Source organism: Dendropsophus ebraccatus, chromosome 1 (assembly GCF_027789765.1).
Source record: "Dendropsophus ebraccatus isolate aDenEbr1 chromosome 1, aDenEbr1.pat, whole genome shotgun sequence".
Lineage (NCBI taxonomy): Eukaryota > Metazoa > Chordata > Amphibia > Anura > Hylidae > Dendropsophus > Dendropsophus ebraccatus.
The window spans coordinates 40,775,825-40,798,730 of record NC_091454.1 but is presented as its reverse complement, the minus strand read 5'-3'; the positions used below and the strand labels follow the sequence as shown (position 1 = coordinate 40,798,730).

Sequence of the window (22,906 nt, the reverse complement as noted above, 5' to 3'; positions counted from 1 at the left end):
TTTTTTGTGAAAATCGAATTTACGAATTTTCACAAAAAAATCAAATTGATTTTAACTGTCTGGGCGAATTATCGAATAATTTGATTAATCGCCCAGCCCTAATCTCTGGTAAGTTCCAGCTTTGTTTTACAGCATAACAACAAAAATAATGATGTAATTGCAAACTTCTTTTATTTCAACATCTACTACTGTTGATTTCGATTTTAAAAGTTTTAACGACAGGGACACTTTAAAACGAATAGCCTTCTATATTTTAAATTTATGACCCGTCCAAGAGATACCAAAAATTTTCATGCTCGGGAACTGGCATACTAGTGAAGAAAGGAATGAAGCACATCAGTGGACCTTAATGGAGCTATAATGCTGGTGTGCTTTAAAGAAGTATATATGGTAGCATCTCCAAGAATGATGCTGGGAGACAGGGAAACTGTATGAATATGTGCAGCACTGCAATGACACAGCCGTGCAACTGCTTTCATTGCAGCGCCCGTGCATATTCATACCGTCTCCGCCCACTGCATCATTTTGCATATTCTGCCATGCCGGGGGTGGATTCCACTACAGGCCTTCCACACCTGTGTCGTCCTAAAACAGGGAACATGGGAATTAGGCCTTCATGGCCCAGATGTAGTGTAAATGTGGTCGATCTGTGCGTTTGTCAGCTGATCTCTGGCTTCATTACACGGGGTGATATCTGCCTTTACCTTCAGTTATGCAAATGACTGACACAACAGGCTTTGTCCTGGAGCGGGGAATATTTTATTCAGTCTTATTATATATTTCTTCATACCTTTTTAGTCAGGTATTTCATGTCTTTTAATAGACTGGCATACCATGTTAATACATTCTTATTTTTCCTAAATCTAGTTTGACCATCCTTTTGTGAATGATTATATTGTAAATATTGAAGATTTTACATTTGAGACACCACAAGGTAAGAAAGGTTTCTCCTTTATAGTTATTCATTTACACAAATAGAGATTGATTTCTTCATTTTTGTTCATTGTTATATATACACAGCAGGCAAATAAGAATTTGATACACTGCTGATTAAGCAAGTTTTCTCACCTACATAGAATGAAGAGGTCTGTAATTATTATCGTAGGTACACTTCAACTGTGAGAGACAGAATCTATAAAAAAAAATCCGAAAATCGCATTGCATGATTTTTAAATAATTTTGCATTTTATTGCATGAAATAAAATACAAGTTTGCAACTCACCACTACACTCTTTGAAACGTGGTCACAGCTTTCTTCAGATCATTGATCAGCTCCTCCCATGTAGTTCTAGGCTGATTCCTGACCTTTTTCGGAATCCTTCTTACCTCACGATGCGAGATCTTGCATGGAGCCTCTCACAAAGAACAATTGACAGTCATCTTGTTTTCTTCCTCTTCTAATTATTGCGCCAACAGTTGTTGCCTTCTCACCAAGCTGCTTACCTATTGTCCTGTAGCCCATCTCAGCCTTGTGCAGGTCTACAATTTTGTCCCTGATGTCCTTAGACAGCTCCTTGGTCTTGGCCTGGTGGAGAGGTTTGAGTATGATTGATTTTGTGTGGACAGGTTTTTATATACAAATAACAAGTCAAACAAGTGCAGTGAATACAGGTAACGATTGCAGAGTAGGAGGAGCTTCTTGCTTGTTGTAGGGGATCAAATACTTATTTCATGCAGTAAAATGCTAATTAATTATTTAAAATCATATAATGTGATTTTCTGTTTTTTTTTTTTTTTTTTTTTTTTTTTATATAAATAGACTCTGTTTCTCACAGTTTAAGTGTGCCTGTCATTTGTAAAAATTTTGACATGTCATAGAGACATGTCAAATGTTTCGATCAGTCTGGGGTCTGAGTGTTTAAACTGTACTGATCGGGAGTTACAGCAGGGAGAGGACCGCACTGCAGCGTATCCTCTCCCCGCTCTGTTAAGATAGAAAGAGTCAAGCGCAACAAATAGTCTTTTGCAGCAGCAGCACAAAACAAAGAGAGTGGGTGCCCCCGCCTCACCAAACCGGACCCAGGTCTGGAGACAATCCAAAGTAAGAAGCATGGAGACAGCACTTTCCAAAAGAATGCGTTTTAATGCACACCAGTGCGCGACGTTTCGGCTCTATTGTAGCCTTTTCACCTGCTTGAAAAAGGCTACAATAGAGCCGAAACGTCGCGCACTGGTGTGCATTAAAACGCACATTCTTTTGGAAAGTGCTGTCTCCATGCTTCTTTACTATAAAAAGAGTCAGGCGCCATAGACTTACATTATGAGCCTGACTTTTTTTTTTTTTTTTTTTTTTTTACAGAGCGGACCTCGCTCGCTTGTTCTTCCAGTCTATCTGAACACTCGGACTGATCAAAACTTTTGACATGTCTCTATGACATGTCAAAAGTTTTTACAAACGACAGGTACACTTTAAAATAGACCTATGATAAAAATTCCCTATATATCTTTGCCTTATTCACTCAGAAGTCAGTGCAGAATCGGCGATTATCGCTCCGTGGAATAGAGCGAACGATCAGCCATGATCGTGTCATCGGCTGATCGTTCATTTAGGTTCAAACCTAAACTCATGGGCCGCCACACGCTCATCGCTACGGGTAATAGCTGACACGGAGGGCGACCAACGATTTCACAAACATCATACATTGCCTGTCCGGCTGGCAGGTCTTCTCCTTCTACCAGTCCCACGCGGCAGCATCAGCTTCAGAGCGGCCTGTCTGAGCTGACAGAGCGCTAAGCCAATCACTGGCCAGGACCCGCGGCGGCAGTGATTGGCTGAGCTTTCTGTCAGTTCAGACAGGCCGCTCCGAAGCTTCTGCAGCGCAGGACCGGGAGAAGGAAAAGACTTGTAGCCTGGACAGGTAATGTATGAAACAAGGGCTGCAAGGACATCGGTAACGATGTCCCTGCAGCCCTTGCTAACGATTGTCGGGCTTTGGAATAGTAAACGAGCGCCGATCTAGCAGATCAGCGCTCGTTCACATTGTTCATCGGGCCTGGTCGGCCCGTGGAATAGGACAATAAGCCAGTTCTAGTTTACACTAGTTTGATAACTAACTACCCTGGTGTCTGACTGGCCATTTAGTTTTAAGAGGCCCCCCTGCTCTTACCTGCTCGGCTTGTGTAATAGCTCCGGCGGGGAGTATGGAATAGCGAGCACTGATCTGACAGGTTGGCATTTGCTTGCACCTGCTGATCGGCCCGTGTAATAGGGGCTTTAGTTTGGGGTAGACAACCTCTTTAATTTTGGGATAACCCCTTAATAGCCTGAGTTAGATAGGCTTTCCTGGTACCATAGCATTAGCAGAGTACTTAAAAAAACTCTAACAGCAAACAAAATATCACCTTCCTCTGGGATGTGATCAGCTAGTGGCATTCTGCAGGGAGCCATACGGAATTACAGGTATTTGTCAAAGTGGATAAACACTTGGTGCTTTGCTTACTAAGTTGGGAATTTTAAGGGTCTAAATGTTGAAACAGTTAATTACTTCTCTGAAAGAGAATGAATATGATAATATGGTAATACTGAATACATCTAATTCATATGCATTTTTATTCCAGGTCGACGTAAATGGAACTTCGAAATAAATATGTCTGAAAATGTGGTACTTATTTATTTTTTTTGTATATTTTTGTAGTTGTATTTGTTTAGGTAAAAACTTACTGGCCTAAATAGGGCTGAAAATACTGGGAGACATTTATCAAACATGGTGTAAAGTGAAACTGTCTCAGTTGCCCTTAGCAACCAATCAGATTCCACCTTTTATCCTCACAGACTCTTTGGAAAATGAAAGGTGGAATCTGATTGGTTGCTGGGGGCAACTGAGCCAGTTTCACTTTACACCATGTTTGATAAATCTCCCCCAATGTGTGTGATTCTAGACCTAAGGATCTATTCCACCAACAGATCTGACAAAGATTTGAAGCCAAACCCAGGAACAGACTATAAACAGGAAACGGGTCATAAAGGAAAGACTGGATTTCTCCTCTTTTCAAATCCACTCCTGGGTTTGGCTCAAATCTTTGGCAGATAATCTGTCGTCAGATCTGTTGGTGGAATAGGGCCATTATGGTTGGAAATTTGTTTGTATAACTTGATGGGTCTGCCATAGAAGCTCTCCATTCTGGTACATAGTATGAGAAGAACCATGTGCCATAATGGGACATTTAAAAAGGTGTCTTCCTATTTAATTAGTCAAAGACCCTTTCTCCCTAAAATGTTGAAAATTATTACAAAACAACCACGCTAGCAGTATTTACACACATTTCTAACACTATAGAATTTGGATATCTTCTGTGAGTTTTTCTCTACTGTTTCGAGCAGAGCTTCTCAAACTTTTTCTGCTAGAGCCTCAACCAGTAGACCTACCTGATACCTGGGCCTCACCAGACAGACCAGGGGGAGGTCAGGTCCTAACCACCTATGGTGGAAAACCATGAAAATGTTTAATTTTGCTCAGTCTAAACTAGAAATTGTTGCAGACATAGAAAGATCAGACTCCAGAGCTGTACCTCACCAACAACTAGGGGGCACCTCGCTCTTGAGGCCTGGCTCACTGTTTGAGAAACTCTGGCTTAAAGGAGAAGTCCCATTAAAGTTAAAAGAAAAAATCAGAGGCAGGCAGAGGAGTGTGGGAATGTAATAAAGAAGTATACTTGTCCATTCCTGTGCCCTTACAGCACAGCCTTCCCAATATAGTCATGCTGCCAGCTTTCAGCACTTCCTGCTGCTAAAATTTCACATACCCGGCTGATGGTTTGCTTTGGGGCGGGACACTGCTGCAGTTACTGAATGGCTAAGCGGCAAGCCTTCAGCCAGTCTGTGACGTTGCAGCAGGAGGAGTTGGGCCATGATGTACACGTAAAACCAGACAAAAATTACTTCCACCAGCTGCGCAGAAGAGGTGAGAGCAGCGCTATAAGGGCACTGGGATAAGTAAGTTTACATTGCTTATTATGTTTCTGCACCCCCTCCTTTAAAGCAGTACTGTAATTTTAAAAAACCTTTCAAATGACATGTAGACTTGTCAAAAGTTTTGAATGGTCTGTGTTCTCAATGCTGAGGCCCCTACCAATCTCTGTACATAGCCAGAAGAAGCGCGCAGCAATGTGCTTCACTCTGTGCTGAACATTGTATGTTAAATATATTGTAAAACTCATAGTGTATCAGATAATTACATTACCCAAACCCACTGGTCACGTGACCTTTCACGAGAGTAATTTCCAAACTTTTGTATATCAACCAAAGAAAAAATTGCAGAACTAATACGTGAATAAAACATATTTCTTTATTTAAATCAATAATAAATTACAAAAATGATCACCATGAGATACACAGTCACATATACCCCCACTGACATCCTTCCCCCTCTCCAGTTTTGTACTTCTGTGTATCTCATGGTGATCATTTTTGTAATTTATTATTGATTTAGATAAAGAAATATGTTTTTTCACGTATTAGTTCTGCAATTTTTTCTTTGGTTGATATTTAATATTTTGAATTGCAAATGTATTATTTTGTGGCAGACTTTTTTTGGGTTTCAAACTTTTGGTGACGTTGTGTTTTCTATCCCCGCTTGTCTGCCAGCTCCTGGAATGTTATGTTAATCTGGCGCTGTGCTTACAGCAGGCAGGACTAGAAGGGTTGGGGACGGGTGGAGACGGGTGGGGACTGGAGCAAACTCAGATGAGCAAACTCAAATGTTTAATGCCCCTATTCCACCGGTCTTTAAGAGGAGCAAACGAGCGCTCTCAGCGCTCGTTTGCTCCTCGTTCCCCGCTCGCCGCATACGAACGACATTCGTTCCGTGGAATAGGGCCTTTAGTGTGTGCTGTGGCCCTGCTCTGGTGATAAGCAGAGACAGCAGACGGCATCACTGTCAGGAAACTGTCAGGGTTAGAGGAGAAGCTGGGGGAGGGGTGGAGCTATCCGGTAGGAGGAGACACTGTGGGTATAGGAAAGACTGGCTGCGACATGACACTTGGAGTGGAAATACTAACAGGAAGTGATGCAACCCAGACAGAAGGGTTGTAAACAAAGAATCGTTGAGAATTTTAGCATGGTGGAATTAAAGGGGTACTCCAATGGAAAAAAAAAATCTTTCAAATCAACTGGTGTCAAAAAGTGACAGAGATTTGTAATTTTACTTTAAAAAAAAGAAAAATTGTCTTGCAGTACTTCTCGGCTGCTGTATGTCCCGTATGAAGTGGTGTACTCTTTCCAATCTGACACAGTGCTCTCTGCTGCCACCTCTGCCCATGTGCGGAACTGTTTAGAGCAGTAGAAAATCCCTATAGAAAACCCTCTCCTGCTCTCCAGGTTGGAAAGAACAAACCACTTCCTGCAGGCCATACAGCAGCTGATAAGTACTTACAAATCTCTGACACTTCCTGGCACCAGTTGATTTGAAAAAAAAAAGAAAAAAAAAGTTTTGCTGGAGTACTTAAGCTATATACATCAGGGTAACTGAGATAATACATAGAGGATTCTTTCTGAACTTTAGTTTAAAAAATGGCTTTAAATTATCAAATTCTAATGAGTGTTCTTTCATACTACCTCATTCATTTCTTATTTTCTTATCCTAATGTTGTGCTTTATTACAGAACTCCGACAGAGTTGTTAGTGCAGAGCACATCCAAGGTAATGACTATTTTACAGTTTATTTGTCCCATAAGACTTTTTAGGGCTAATGCAGACATCTGCAAAAACCCGTCCGTGCATGGACGTTGTCTTGCGTAGTGGACCTTGGAGCTCCCAGCATCATGATTAATTATGATTGTCGGGAGCTTCGATACTGTTTGAAAGTTTGCGCTAGTGTCTATCACATCCCATTGTACCCAAGGCTATAGCCTACATATAAGTATACGTGTTAGGCCGGGTTCACACTGAGCAAAACTAGCGGAATACCGTTCGCCTCCCTCTCATAATGTGAGTCTATGGGAGGCGCGCGCTGCTATTCTCACAGCGTCTCTCCGCGCTGAAGAATGAACATGTTCATTCTTCAGCGCAGACAGAGCAGGAGGAAAAAAACTAAAAACACAAAAATGAAAATTTGCCTGGCTGTAAAGGCTATTTTTAGCCTGGTCCTGAAGAGTTTAAGGTGTTAATATTTGCCCGTGCTTTTGGTCATGTTGTTTTTTTCTGTTGATCTCTCTTAGAAACTGAAGACTTTGAGGAAACTAATTTGACAGAGTCTGAGGTAAATATTACTATATATTATATTGAGTGATTCTTATTGAAGTTCCACTCTGCATAGAGTACTAAGAATGCTATGGGCTATAGCCACTAAATAAACTTGATGAACTTATATTAGTTTATACTATTTAGATTGTTTGCAGTAAAAAAAAAAAAAAAAAAAAAAAAAAAAGGAATGAGCTATTCATTAGGTCACAATCTTTCAGCAAAGTCAACCCTTAAACCTTTCACTGCCAAGCGTTTATGGGAATTTTGTACCTCCAGTAGCCATAACAGTACAAATAACACTGAAAAAAAACAATATAATAATAAAAATAATTCACACTAACCCCCCCCCCCCCCTCCCCCCATACACACACATTTTATATACCGTATTTCCGGTATATGAGACGACCCCTGACTTTTAATAAGATTTTTAGGTCTTTATCTTATACGCCGGAAATTTTAACCCCCGCCTGACCGCTGCAGGGCTCCAGCTAATAAACTTTCCTGTGGTCAGGCGGGAGTTTAAATTTTCCGGGTTAACTGAAGTTGAAGGGAAAAAACCAACTCACCTGTGACCCGTTCCCGGCAGCCAGGCGTCTCCTGTCATGTTCCCAGCGCAGGCAGTGTGATGCAGAGACACTACCTGCGCCGGGAACATGACGGGAGAAGCGCGGCTGCCGGGAACGAGTCATAGGTGAGTTAAATTGTTTTTTTTTTTATAGTGATCGCTGCATACGGTGGGGATGCGACCATTTTTGAGCTCACCCATGGTATGCGGTGACCATACCCGGCGTATAAGACGACCCCTTACTTCTCAGAAGATTTTTCAGGGTTAAATAGTCGTAGCATTGGGATTAAACTCTTAATACAACGAAAAAGGAAACTAAATTTACCCTTTACACCTGTGTAGAGATGTCAGAATGCAAAAAGGAGGTGACAGTGTCACTTTAAGGCTGCATTCACACGTACCGTATTTGCAGCGAAATCCACTGAGATATGTGGTACAGTTACGCCCTATGGCTCTATATTTTCGCAGCAGATTGGTTAAGAAGGATGTGGCTACATTTTCAATCATCTGCCGGGGCTTTATAGAAGATAGTACGCACACTTATTGGCTGAGCCAAGTGACCTTGGGAGTCAGTGACTTTGGGAGCCTTAGAAGCAGATGGGAGCGCAGCCAGATAATGTATTATCTTGTTTAAAGCAGGGTTTCTCAACCTGCAGTACGCGCGTGCCCCAGGTTGAGGGGGTACGCCGGAGGTGGGGGGAAAATAAACTTTTGCTTTGGGCCGGGACATTACTAAGCAATGTCCCAGCACCAATCACCGTGGCAGCTCTCTCCTTCCTTCCCCCAGCAGCTGCTCAAGAGAGTTCTGTGTGGGAAAGGGCTTGGTGAGGCTGCTGGGGGAAGGATGAAGTCACAGCAGCAGCAGCCTCCGGTGGACCTTCTTCCCCCGCGTTACTTGGCAGGCAGAGAGGAGATGTGACGGCAGGCTGATGTCCCAGCAGGCGGCCAGTGGACCAGCGGGGACTCAAAGAAAGTCAGTGGCGAGGGGGTCGTGGTGCGTGGGGACTTGGAGATGGGGCACCCCCCCCCCCCGTGTCTACCAGCTGCTGTCGCGGCTTCTCCCCAGTCAAGGGACCGGGAGAAGAGGCGGCGGCGGCAGCCAGTGGACGTGGGGGCCCTATCTTCTGGTCCACAATCCACTGCTGCAGGAGCCCCGGGCGGGGGAGTCCCGCGCACTACGACCCTGTCGCTGATGTGGTTCCCTGACCGGGACCTGGCAAGACCCCTCTCAGACCCCTGGCACACCCCCCCTCCCTGAATAGCACGTTTCTCCCCCATGCCAAATCCACCCCTTATCACTTCCTCTCTACTCCCTCCACATCCTTTCAACCCCCTCCACCTCCTCTCCCCTTCCACCTTCTCCTCTCCCTCCTCACCTTCTTTCTTCCTCTCCCCCCCTACATTCCCTCTCTCCTCCTCTCCCTCATTACCTTTTTTCCTCCGCCTCTCTCCCCCCTTTACCTCCCCTCTCTTCACCCTCACCCCTCTGTCGTCCTCTCTCCCCCCATCACCTCCACTTCTTCTTCCCCCTTACCCTCTTGTCCTCTCCCCCATCACCTCCTATATCCGTCCTCTCCACCATCATCTCCTATATCCCTCCTCTCTCCCCCTTAACCCCTTTACCTCCTCTCTCCCCATCACCTACTCTTTACCTCCTCTCTGCCCCCTCACCTCTGTTACCTCTCCCCCTTCACCTCCTCTATCCCTCTCTCCCCCTTTCTTCCTTTCCCCCTCACCCCTCTCTTGTCCTCTCCCCCATCACCTCCTCCTCTCTCCCCTCACCCCCGTTTCCTCCTCTTCCTCCTCACCCTCTCTTGTCTTCTCCCCATCACCTCCTCTTTACCTCCTCTCCCTCCAACCCCTTTTTCCACTTTTCTCTTCATCTTCCCCTCACCCCTTCTACCTCCTCCCTCTTCCTCTCCTCACCCCCTTCATCTCCTCTCTCTTCCTCTCCCCCTGACCTCACTCTGCAGCCCCGGGCTTGGACGTGTATTTGAGGGGCCTGTATGTTAGAAAGCCCCACAAAGCACCCCATTTCAGAAACTGCGCCCCCCACACTCTGCAAAAGCATATCCAGAAAGTTTTTTAACCCTTTAGGGGAGTCACAGAAATAAAAAGCTAAGTGTGTAAGAAATTAGAAAATTTTAATTTTTCTGTGCAGAGATTTTATTGTAATCCAATATTTTTCATAATTATACAACCTATTACCAGAGAAATGCACCCCAATATTGATTGCTCCGTTTCTGCAGTTTATAGAAATACCCATATGTGGCCCTATTGCGCTATTTGACGCAACCACAAGCCTCAGATATAAGGAGCGCCTAGTGAATTTCAATGCCTCTGTTATATTTGGTCATTTCTGACTGTACCACTTCAGGTTGGCAGAGGCTCTGGGGTGCCAAAACCTAAAAAACACCCCTAAAGGGACACCATTTAGAAAACTACACCCCTCAAGGAATGTAACAAGGGGTGCGGTGAGCATACTGGACCCCACAGGTGCTTCACAGATTTTCCGAACAATATGGCGTGAAAAAAGACAAATTTATTTTTTACACTAAAAAGTTCTAGCCTTCAATTTTTCATTTTCTTAAAGGGATAAGAGGAAAAAAAAGAAACAAAATGTGTAGCGCAGTTTCTCCCGAGTACGGAAATACCCCACATGTGGCGATAAAGTGCCAAGGGGGCGCAGGACGAGCCTCCAAAGGGAAGAAGCGCCAATTGGCTTTTGGAAGCTGAATTTCGCTGGAAAGGATTTCAAGGGCCATGTCACATTTACAGAGCCCTCGTGCTGCCAAGACACTGGAAACCCCCCACAAGTTACCCCATTGTGGAAACTACACCCCTCAAGGAATCTAACAAGGGGTTCAGTGAGCATATGGACCCCACTGGTGACGGGCACAAATGTGGAAAATGTGACGTGAAAGGGAATATTTTCATTTTTTCACTTTCATGGCACAAATGTGCCCGGTACCAAGGGGTCAATATCCTCACTGCACCCCCTTGTTAGATTCTTTGAGGGGTGTAGTTTCCAGAATGGGGTCACTTGTGGGGGGTTTCCAGTGTTTTGGGCAGCACGAGGGCTCTGTAAATGCAACATGGCGTTCATCATCTATTCTAGCCAAATCCAACCTCCAAAATCCAAATGGCGCTCCTTCCCTTCAAAGGCTTGCCCTGCGCCCACATGGCACTTTATGTCCACATGTGGGGTATTTACGGACTCAGGGGGAATTGCTCTACACATTTTGTTTTCTTTTTCCTCTTTTAACCCCTTGTGAAAATGATAAATTCAAGGCTAAACCAACATTATAGTGTCAAAAATTTAATATTTCATTTTCACGCCACATTTTTCCACATTTGTGCCCGTCACCAGTGGGGTCCATATGCTCACTACAGTCCTTGTTACATTGCTTGAGGGGTGTAGTTTCCATAATGGGGTCACTTGTGGGGGGTTTTAACTGTCTTGGCAAAACACAGGGCCTTTTGAATGCAACATGGCCCTCGAAATCCATTCCATCCAAATCCAGCCTTCAAAAACCAAATGGCGCTCCTTCCCTTCGGAGGCTTACCTGCAACCCGCATGGCGCTTATGTCCACATGTGGGGTATTTCCGTACTCAGGTGAAATTGCGCTACACGTTTAGTGTTTTTTTTTTTTTTATCTTTTAGCCCCTTGTGAAAATGAAAAAATCATGACAAGATTAATGATTTAGAGTAAACATTTTACAAAAATTACACTAAATTTTGGTCTAGCCTTGATTTTTCCATTTCCACAAGGGGTTAAAAAAGATAATGAACACAAAACGTGTAGGGTAGTTTCCCCTGAGTACGAAAATACCCCACATGTGGGTATAATGTGCCATATGGGCACAGGGCAAGCCACCAAAGGGACAGAGCGCCATTTAGAGGCTGGAATGGAGGATGGAGGCCATGTCGCTATTACAAAGCTCCTGTGCTGCCAGGACAGTAGAAACCCCCGACAAGTGACCCCATTCTGGAAACTACACCCCATAAGGAATCTACAAGGGGTGCAGTGAGCATTTGGACCCCACTGGTGACGGGCACTTACGTAGAACATGTGCCGAGAAAATAAAAAATACCACTTTTTTCATTTTCACGTCCCAAATGTGGCCGTCACCAGGGGGCCATATCCCGCTGCCCCCCTTGTTAGATTCCTTATGGGGTGTAGTTTCCAGAATGGGGTCACTTGTGGGGGGTTTCTACTGTCCTGGCAGCACAGAGGCTTTGTAATTGCATCATGGCATCCTCTAATGGGAATGGCTGCCATACCTATTTAGCTGGGGAAAAGGGATTATTCTAATTTATTTGGGGGTATTAGGCCATTATTGGTTATAAGGTTGAAAATGACAGGTGTCCATCAAACTCAATCTGTGTTGATCCAGAGGAAGGCAAAAAAACCCTCGTGAGGCAGACGACAGTAGCCTGATCACAGGGGAAAAATTCCTTCCTGACTCCATAATGGCGATCAGAATAATCCCCGGATCAACGTGACCCCTGAAATAAGGATAAGGGAAAGAATTTAGACAATGTGGAACCCCAATGATGTGTGGTATGCCTTGAAGCGATCCAGTATGCAGAGGCCGGGGGGATCAGGACAGGTGTCCGCTCCATGGCTGCTAAATATTAGGGCTCTATTACTGCTTCTGATATTTTCGGATCGTGCCGCAAGTTACAGTAGCTCGGGCAGCGAGAGACCGGAAGAGGGGGTGCTGGTATAAAAGTTATCCCGTACAGGTGGTAACCTTTATCCAGCAGTGGGAAGATCAGTTCCCGGACGATCTTCCCGCTTGTTCCGAGGATGGGGGGGAGGGGGCATCTGGGGCTGGATTCGGGTGTCCCCTTCCTACATACACTCTAAGGGTACGTGCACACTGCGGAATCGCGGACAGATAACCCTTCGTGCATTCCACAGCTGGCACCCACCGGCGGAGTGATGCAGGCGCACGTCTCCATCCGTGTCATAGACTTCATTTTATGCACGGGCGGGTTCCGCTCTCCGTCCAGCGTGTTCATTCTTTGGATGGACGATGGAATCCGCCCATGCTTAGATTGGAGTCTATGACACGGGTGGAGACACGCGCCCGCATTAGTCCGCCGGCGGGTGCCAGCTGTGGAATGCACGAAGGGTTATCCTTCGCCATTCCGCAGTGTGCACGTACCCTAAATCTGTAAGTGTACCCTGAGGTACTCTCAGAGTTTGTAGAATTTTACGCCATACCGTGATCTCTTATTGGGACGGTACTGGCGGAAAAGACGTGTCCTGGGGGGCAGCGTACGCTACGCTACCCCCAGACACGTCACTGGATGATGAGGATGAATGGAGGAACGAAGGATCCCCCCATTCATCCTCACTGGCTGTTTCGGTGTCGGAGGCAATAATAACGTATCCCTCTGATGCCGAAACCACCCTGGGGGCCATTTTTATACGGGGATTGGTATATGGGGTATGTAAATGTGTAGTGGTGTAGTGTAAAACTTTATTCAATGTAGTGTGGTGTAATGTAGTGTTTTTTTACAGTAAGTATAAAAAAAAACCTACACCAACAAAGGAGTTGCTGATAAATCCCGCACTTATGTGCGGCACTTATCAGCAGACCGTGGCAGTAGAATATAGAAAAAAAACACCCTACGCCAAAAAGGAGGAGTTTCTGATTAGCAGCGCACTTTCGAGCGATGCTGATCAACACTTAGCGACGATAGGGTGCGGAAAATAGAAAAAAAAAAATTTGGAAAAAAAAAAACTTTTTCTACATTCTGAACATCCCTGTAGCTGCTGATAAGTGTATTACACATATCAGCCGCTAGAGGGCAGCAGAGCGCAAAATCCGGAAAAAGACGTGGCTGGAGCCGAAAAAAGCCGATGGGGACCGCCGGAAATAGCCTAAGACCCGACGGAATGACGGAGGACGCCGCGAACCCGGAAGACGCCGATCAGGACCCCGGGACAGGTGAGTAATGTACAAATATCTGCTCTGGACCCCTCAGCTACCTAGCTGGGGGGTCCAGAGCAGGTATTTACTATTTTTGTGGACTCTGATCGCCGTGCCACCGGCCCGATCGCAGTGAACGGCCGGCCGTTCACGGCGATCGGGCCGATGGCATCCGTGACCACCATTACTTTTACAGTAATGGCGGTTGGTGCCGACCTCGGACAGCACCGACCGCCATTTTTTACGGGTCATCGAGTCACCGATGACCCGGAAAGGTTCCAATCGCCGGTATTGGCTGATCTGAATTGATCAGCCAATAGCGGCGATCGGAAGCACGTGGGGTGTTAACCACCCCCCGTACCGAGAAGCTAAGATGGCCTGCTATGATTTATAGCAGGCCATCTTCCCCGATCGCTGTGTGCGAACACACAGCGATCGGGGAAACATCGGGCGTAAATTTACGCCCTGATGCGTTAAATACCAGGGGGCGAGGGCGGGGGTTAAAAAAATACCTTTAAATGATCAAAATCTAATGAGTGTTCTTTCATACTACCTCATTCATTTCTTATTTTCTTATCCTAATATTGTGCTTTATTACAGAACTCCGACAGAGTTGTTAGTGCAGAGCACATCCAAGGTAATGACTATTTTACAGTTTATTCGTCCCATAAGACTTTTTAGAATGCACACATCTGCAAAACTCCGTCTGTGCATGGACGTTGTCCTGCGTAGTGGACCTTGGAGCTCCCAGCATCATGATTAATTATGATGTCGGGAGCTTCGATACTGTTTTAAAGTTTGCGCTAGTGTCTATCACATCCCATTGTACCCAAGGCTATAGCCTACATATAAGTATACATGTTAGACTGGCTCTTCACTTGCTATAATTGTCTCTGTTTCTAGATAGAATGCCATTTGAAATTCTTATTAAACTTGATGATCCAGAATACAAATTTCATTCTATCCAGAAGAGTCATTTTTAGTTAGCAAAGACCCTGTATAATATACTGATAAAAGTAACAGCACATACATGAGTGTAGATATATAGAAGGTCACTATGTGAGAAGCTGTTTGACCACAATAAAGCAAAAGCTGATTTACTGCAGAGATCGTGTAGCCTGAAGGCACTGACACAGAGCAATCGCTCTATTCGGCCTATTAATTGTTAAAATGGCGCAGTCAAAACTGTGGTATTTGAACACAGTAAATGCAAATTTTTTTGTTTCATTATATGTAAATAAAAAAACACACGCACACAAATTGGGTATAGTTGTAATAGTACTGACCACAAAAATCAAGACAACAACTGCGACCACACCATGAACAACATTAAAAATTCCCCCTAAGATGGTAAAAATAAAAATTATGGTTTTTGGTGGGCAAGCAAAAACCCCAAATTGGCATTTGTCCTTAACCCTTGGCTAGACCTATTCTGTATGGACCCAGCATGGCTGCCGGTGGCTGAATGGCCCATGCTGTATCTATACACCATTTAGTGGTACAGTGCTATGAAAGAGCTGAGCTTGCTTCATAGCAGATGAGGATCGGCGCTGCAGTCCATCACTAACCCTTCTGACGTTGTGAAAATTAAAAAATAAAATAAAAATAAAACGTAAAAATAATTAAAGGAGAAGTCTGGCAAAAATTTTTATTAAAGTATTGTATTACCCCTCAAAAGTTATACAAATCCCCAATATACACTTATTAAAGGAAATGCACACAGTGCCCTGTGTGCCTCAGTGCTATACCTCTTAGAAGGTGAGGAGGAAAAAAAAATGAAACAAAAAAATTAAAATTTGCCTGGCCGTCCACTTGGCGTCCACTTGGGAAATGAGGTTCAATGTGGATAAATGTAAAGTTATGCACCTGGGTACTAATAACCCGCATGCATCATATGTCCTAGGGGGAGTTACTCTGGGAGAGTCGCTGATGGAGAAGGATCTGGGTGTACTTGTAGATAATAGACTACAGAACAGCACACAATGTCAGTCAGCTGCTTCTCAGGCCAGCAGGATATTGTCATGCATTAAAACAGGCATGGACTCTCGGGACAGGGATATAATATTACCGCTTTATAAAGCTTTGGTGCGGCCCCATCTGGAGTATGCTGTCCAGTTTTGGAACCCGATTCATAAAAAGGACGTCCTAGAGCTGGAGAGGGTACAAAGACGGGCAACTAAACTAATAAGGGGAATGGAGCATCTAAGTTATGAGGAGAGATTAAAAGAATTACATTTGTTTAGTCTGGAGAACAGACGTTTAAGGGGAGATATGATTAACTTATTTAAATATATAAATGGCCCCTACAAGAGATATGGGGAAAAGATGTTCCAGGTAAAATCCCCTCAAAGGACAAGAGGGCACTGCCTCTGCCTGAAGAAAAAAAGGTTCAATCTCCGGAGGCGACAAGTCTTCTTTACCATGAGAACTGTGAATCTGTGGAACAGTCTACCACAGGATCTGGTCACAGCAAAAACAGTAGAGGGCTTCAAAACAGGGCTAGACAAGTTCTTAGGACTAAAATAATATAAATGCATATGTATAGAACCTATTACCCCTCCCCCTTCCCTGTATCCATCCCCTCCTTGGTTGAACTTGATGGACATGTGTCTTTTTTCAACCGTATTAACTATGTAACTATGTATAGGCTATTTTTAGCCTGTATCTGAAGGGGTTAAGGAATTTATATTTGCCCGTGCTTTTGGTCATGTTTTTTTTTTCTGTTAATTTCTCTTAGAAACTGAAAACTTTGAGGAAACTAATTTGACAGAGTCTGAGGTAAATATTACTATATATTATATTGGGTGATTCTTATTAAAGTTCCACTCTGCATAGAGTACTAAGAATGCTATGGAGTATACCCACTAGAACATGTTTTGGTGGCTACAACAAAAAAAAAATCAATAAACTTCATGAACTTATATTAGTTTATACTATTTAGATTGTTTGCAGTAAAAAAAAAAAAAAAAAAAAAAGGAATGAGCTATTTATTAGGTCACCAATCTTTCAGCAAAGTCAACCCTTAAACCTTTCACTGCCAAGCGTTTATGGGAATTTTGTACTTCCAGTAGCCATAACAGTACAAATAACACTGAAATTACAATACCAAAAAGAAAATATTTGCACTAACCCCCATACACACATTTTATATACCGTATTTAACGACTTTTAATAAGATTTTTAGGGGTTTGTCTTATACGCCGGAAAATGCAGGGTTTGCTAGCTGTAACCCTGCTGCGGTCAGGCAGGGGTTAACCGAACTTGAAGGAAAAAAAACGACAACTCACCTGTGACCCGTTACGGCAGCCACGTGTCTCCTGTCATGTTTCCGGTGCAGGCAGTGTTATGCAAAGACACTGCCTGCGCCAGGAACATGATGGGAGACGCGCGGCTGCCGCTAACCGGTCACTGGTGAGTTGAATTGTTTTTTCATAGAGGTCGCTTCATACTGTTGGGATGCGGCCATTTTTGAGCTCCCCCACCGTATGCGGCGACCAAAGAGTCTAATGATTGGGAAATACCTATACCAGGATACATTTTGTACAGGAATGACGGAGCAGAGAGATCTGGAGGCGGGGTAGCCATTTATGTTAGGGATAGTCTAAAATCGACAGTCATCGAAAATACATATAAAGAGCTGGAGACTCTCTGGGTTTGCATGCAGTCCAAAGAGGGATCTGTTTTTAGAATTGGTGTTATCTATAGGCCTCCGGGGACAAAGTGAGAACTATGATAGCATGCTGATGGATGAAATTACTAAATTGTCATTAAAGGGGGACATTGTAGTTATCGGTGACTTGGATTGGAATATCCCTTCTGCACTTACATGTAAAAGAATATAATAGGGACCCTTACAGGGGCATCTTGTGAAGTCACCAACCAGAGGAAAGAACATTAGTATTTACTAAAAATTTAGGTTCCAGTGACCACCAGTGTCTATGGTTGACTGCGTCCAATCCCATACTACAACAAGAGTACTGGATTTTAGGAAGAAAATGGGGGAGTATTTAGATAAAGAATTTAGAGGGTGGGATAAAACATCGGGAGCGAGCACTCAGTGGGCAGAATTAAAAAATGCCATATTAACCTCTTAAGGACATATGACGTACCCCTACGTCATATGTCCTCACTTGCATTTCAAAGCGGGGCCGCGCGGCGGCCCCGCTTTGAAGTGCCGCGATCCCGGGTGCCGCGAGTAGCCCGGGACCGCTGCTATTAGCGGGCACGGTCTGATCGCCGTGCCCGCTAATTAGCTAATCGGAGGCAGCTGTCAAAATTGACAGCTGCCTCCGATTACCGGAGGCAACGTTTCCCTGGGGTCTAGTGGGGGAGATCGCTCCTCCGGGACCTTGTCCCGGAGGAGCGATCTCCGTTACTGATGCCGGCCGGGGACGCGTCCAAGATGGCGCCGTCCTCGGCTCGGCACTCGTTCATTTTCGGCTGCAGCAGCCGAAAGCAAGCGAGTGCCGATCTCATGGATCTCTGCAGCATATCTATGCTGCAGAGATCTCAATGAGAGATCACAGTGTATATACTAGAAGTCCCCCAGGGGGGCTTCTAGTATATGTGTAAAAAAAAAAAAAAAAAATGTTGTTTATAGTAAAAAGCCCCCTCCCCTAATAAAAGTCTGAATCACCCCCCTTTTCCCAGGTTTTAAATAAAAGTAAACAAATAAATAAATAAACATGTTTGCTATCGCCGCGTGCGTAATCGCCCTAACTATTAATTAATCACATTCCTGATCTCGTACGGTAAACGGCGTCAGCGCCAAAAAAATCCCAAAGTGCAAAATTGCGCATTTTTGGTCGCATCAAATCCAGAAAAAATTTAATAAAAAGCGATCAAAAAGACGTATATGGGCAATCAAGGTACCGATAGAAAGATCACATCATGGCGCAAAAAATGACACCTCGCACAGCCCCATAGACCAAAGGATAAAAGCGCTATAAGCCTGGGAATGGAGCGATTTTAAGGAACGTATATTGGTTAACAACGGTTTGAATTTTTTACAGGCCATCAGATACAATATAAGTTACACATGTTCTATATCGTTTTAATCGTAACAACTTGAGGAACATGCATAACAAGTCAGTTTTACCCCAGGGAGAATGGCGTAAAAACACATTTCCCCCAAATAAAAGAAATGCTTTTTTTTTTTTCAATTTCACCACACTTTGAATTTTTTTCTGGTTTCGCAGTGTACTTTATGCAAAAATTCAGCCTGTAATTGCAAAGTACAATTAGTGACGCAAAAAACAAGGGGTCATGTGGGTTTCTAGGTGGAAAAATGCAAGTGCTATGACCTTTTAAACACAAGGAGGAAAAACCTAAAACGTAAAAACGAAAATGGGCCCCGTCCTTAAAGGGTTAAAGGCAACTAGACTACATGTGCGAGAAGTTAGCAAAAGTAAAAGGAAAAAGAATCCATTATGGTTTACTAGAGAGATTAAGGCTATTGTAAAGGGAAAAAAGGCAGCGTATAGGAAGTATAAGGAGACTGGGAATGAAGCTGACAGAGACGTATAAAAGTAAACAGAAGGAGGCAAAGCAGATTATAAATGCTGCCAAAGCCTCAAAAGAAGAAGAAATGGCAAAATCTGTTACTGCGGGGAATAAAACCTTCTTCACATACATAAGTGACAGGAAGAAGAAGAAGAATGGTTGCAGCATTACTAAAATAAGTAATGGGGAGAATACGTTTATTGATGGAGATAAGGCGGTCGCTGACTATTTAAATAGTTACTTCTGCTCAGTGTTTTCAGAAGGAGGCCTTCACAATCACAGGATGGTTGGACACAGCATTGCCTCCAGTTATATGGGTTCAGCTCCAGTATTTTCATAGGCTGAAGTTGCCCGTTTAAAGCTGAATAAGGCGATGGGTCCAGATGGCGTCCATCCCAGGGTTCTTAAAGAACTCGGATGTGTGATTGTTGCCCCCCTGACAGATTTGTATAACCAATCCCTGCTAACAGGAGATGTCCCCGATGATTGGAGAACGGCCAATGTTATACCAATCCATAAGGGGAGTAGAGAAGAGCCCAGTAACTACAGGCCAGTGAGTTTACCATCTGTAGTAGTGAAAATGTTGTAAACTCTTCTAAAAAAGAAGATACTGGATCACCTAAGAATCAACAATTTGATGAATCCAAACCAGCATGGCTTTACTGAGGGACGACCATGTCATTGATTTCTTTGATTATGCCACAAAAGTGCTGGATGAAGGTGGTGCTGTGGATATTGCCTATCTGGACTTCAGCAAAGCCTTTGATACAGTTCTCCATAAAGAGCTGATAGAGAAGTTGGACTTAATCCCTGGATAGTTCAGTGGATTTGTGGTTGGCTGAAGGATAACTATCAGAGGGTTGTTGTTAATGGTGTATATTCCAAGCAGAGACTGGTTACAAGTGGTGTGCCACAAGGGTCTGTTCTGGGTCCTATTCTTTTTAATATGTTTGTAAGTGACATAGGAGAAGGTTTGGTAGGAAAAGCTTGTCTGTTTGCTGACGACACAAAAGTGTGCAACAGGGTTGATATTCCAGGAGGTGTCAGTAATATGGAAAATGATTGAGCTTTGCTAGATAAGTGGTCCAAACAGTGGAAATTGAATTTCAATGTTTCCAAATGTAAAATAATGCATTTGGGAGGGAGGAATCGTCTATCCGAGTATCACATCGGCAGTACTGTTTTGGAAAAGACTTCAGAAGAGAAGGATTTAGGGGTAGTGATTTCTGACAGCCTTAAAATGAGTCACCAGTGCAACCAGGCGGTGGGGAAAGCAAATCGTATGCTGGGGTGTATAGCTAGAGGTATAACCAGTAGGAAGAGGGAGATTGTGATCCCGCTGTATAGAGCTCTGGTGAGGCCACATCTGGAATACTGTGTCCAGTTCTGGAGACCTCATCTAAAAAAAAGGACATTGATAAAATAGAATGGGTCCAAAGATGGGCTACAAAAATGGTGGAGGTTGTGAGGCATAAACCATATCAGGAAAGACTTAAGGATTTGAATCTGTATAGTCTGGAGGAAAGAAGGGAAAGGGGGGACATGATTAAAACCTTAAAGTATGTTAAAGGACTAAATAAGGTTCAAGAGGGGAATGTTTTTAGTAAAAAAAAAAAACTGAGTTCAAGAACAAGAGGACACAGTGAGAGTTTAGTTGGGGGAAAGATCAGAAGCAATGTGAGAAAATATTATTTTACTCAAAGAGTAGTAGATACCGGGATCAAACTTCCAGCAGAGGTGGTTGGTAAATCTACAATAACATAATTTAAACACGCCTGGGATAAACATACATCTATCCAAAGATAATAAGAAAGAAAATACTAAAAGGGATGAATAGATGGACCCAGTGGTCTTTTTCTTTTTTTTTTTTTTATGATTCCAAAGGGCTTTATTGAAATATCAGCATTGTACAACAAAAGCTGTAACCAGAAGCAAACAGTAAAACAGTGGAAAACAGTGGACAAAACAACAGAAGGGCGCTGCAAGCGCAACACTTGACCAGGAGGGTGGTCTAATAAGAAACGCTTATACAGTGTAGTACAGTACAAAATAACGAGGCATGGGTGAATGCTTAACCAGAAGGAGCCAAATCCATGGCGCTAGTTATGATATCGAAAATCATAATTGTAAAGGCAGGGTAGCAAACTGCCATAGGGTGCGCAGGTGGGGGAAAGATGGGGAGATAATGAGTAGAGAAGGGATGACGGGGAGGGGGGGTAGGTCTAGGGAAAGAGGGGGGCGGTAGAGTGGTACGGCCTAACAGGTAAGGGAGCGGGAGGAGAGGAAAGAGAGCCAAGGGCCCCATGTGGCGGTGTATTTAGAGGTGTCGGTAGGGGAAGAAGCCAGTAAGTCCTCCATGTGTTGGATGTGGGTAACTTCAGCAAACCACTCCCCCAGGGTCGGCGGGTCCACAGACCTTCAGTGTCTGGGAATGATGGTCTTGGCAGCCTGTAGTAAGTGGCGTGCTAGAGACTTTTTGAATTTAGATTGAGTCATGGGGAACATAAAGAGCAAGGCAGCCTCAGGTGTGTGGGGTACCTGCACCCCGGTGACATCTGCAATAGTTTTGAGCACCACGGACCAGAGGGGTGCAAGACTGGGGCAGCCCCACCAGATGTGCGTCATCGTGCCCTCACCCACCCCACAGCGCCAGCAGGTATCGGGGACCGAGGGGAACCACCTGTGAAGGGATGTAGGGACCCTATACCACCGAGTCAGGATCTTATAGCAAGTTTCCTGTGCTTTGGTGGCAATTGTAGCTTTGTGAGTTAGGAAGAAGCATTTGGCCCATTGAGGCTCCGTGAACTGTTTCCCCAGTTCTGACTCCCACGCCGTGCAGAAATGAGGTAGAGCTTGCGTTCGGGCAGAAACCATCAGCCCATAGATAGCAGAAATGGCATGTGGGGGGCCCATGGTGGAGAGGCAGAGTTTTTCAAAGTCCGTGGTGGAACGGTGTAGCTGCTTGCCCTGTGAAACGGTCTGGAGGAAGTGGCGTAACTGAAGATGCTCAAAGGGAGCTCGTCTAGAGGGGGGGGGGCTTCTCCTAGGATAGAAGCCAGGGGCTTGAGAGAGCCGCCAGCTAGGACGTGGTAAAAACGTAGGGGTCGGGATTTGGTGTGGCCAAGAAAAGGGGCAGGTGAAGCAGCCGGCCCAAAAAGCGGATGGTCAGTAATGGGTAGAAGCGGGCCCGCTCTGTCCACCAAGGATTCCTCTGGGCGTACTGATGAGAGAATGGCAAGAGTGTGCCGCGAGGAGAAGGAGAGTGTTAGCGGGTCCGATGGGGACCAGGTCCAAGGGAGAGTAGAGAGAGCCTTGGGGCAAATGTCCTGCGCTAGGCGCACCCAGATTTTGGAGTGTCTATTGTGCACCACGTCAAGCAGTCTGGCGTAGGCACAAGAAAGGTAATAAAGCCGGCAATCCGGGAGACCCGTGCCCCCTAGAAGCTTGGGTCTGGTAAGCAGTCGCCGATTAAGTCTAGGGCGCCCACCGGCCCAGACAAAGGCCCCAAAGCATCTCTGGATTTGGTGCCAATAGGAGGCAGGAATGAAGAGGGGGATGGTCTGCAGGAGATAGAGGAGCCTGGGAAGAAGAGTCATTTTAATGATGCTTATACGCCCGAACCAGGAGAATTCACTCCTGTCCCAGGCCGTCAAGTCAGTGCGGAATCGGGCGAGGAGGGGTTGGAAGTTGGCAGCGAAGAGAGTTGAAAGGT

At 44.6% G+C, this 22,906-nt stretch overlaps 1 protein-coding gene across 4 annotated transcripts in view; it reads left to right on the top strand.

Moving 5' to 3' along the window:
* Nucleotides 1-22,906, top strand: part of LOC138773647 (uncharacterized) — a 177,846-nt gene that overhangs the window by 53,825 nt on the left and 101,115 nt on the right. For 2 of the 4 annotated variants that reach the window (XM_069954131.1, XM_069954130.1), the window contains exons 7-10: nt 6,601-6,637; nt 7,156-7,196; nt 14,293-14,329; nt 16,430-16,470. The exons of 1 other annotated variant lie outside the window; for it this stretch is intronic. In XM_069954131.1, coding sequence (XP_069810232.1) covers nt 6,601-6,637; nt 7,156-7,196; nt 14,293-14,329; nt 16,430-16,470 — 156 coding nt within the window. The remainder of the gene's footprint in view (nt 1-6,600; nt 6,638-7,155; nt 7,197-14,292; nt 14,330-16,429; nt 16,471-22,906) is intronic. One more of the 4 variants, XM_069954132.1, reaches the window with a different exon arrangement.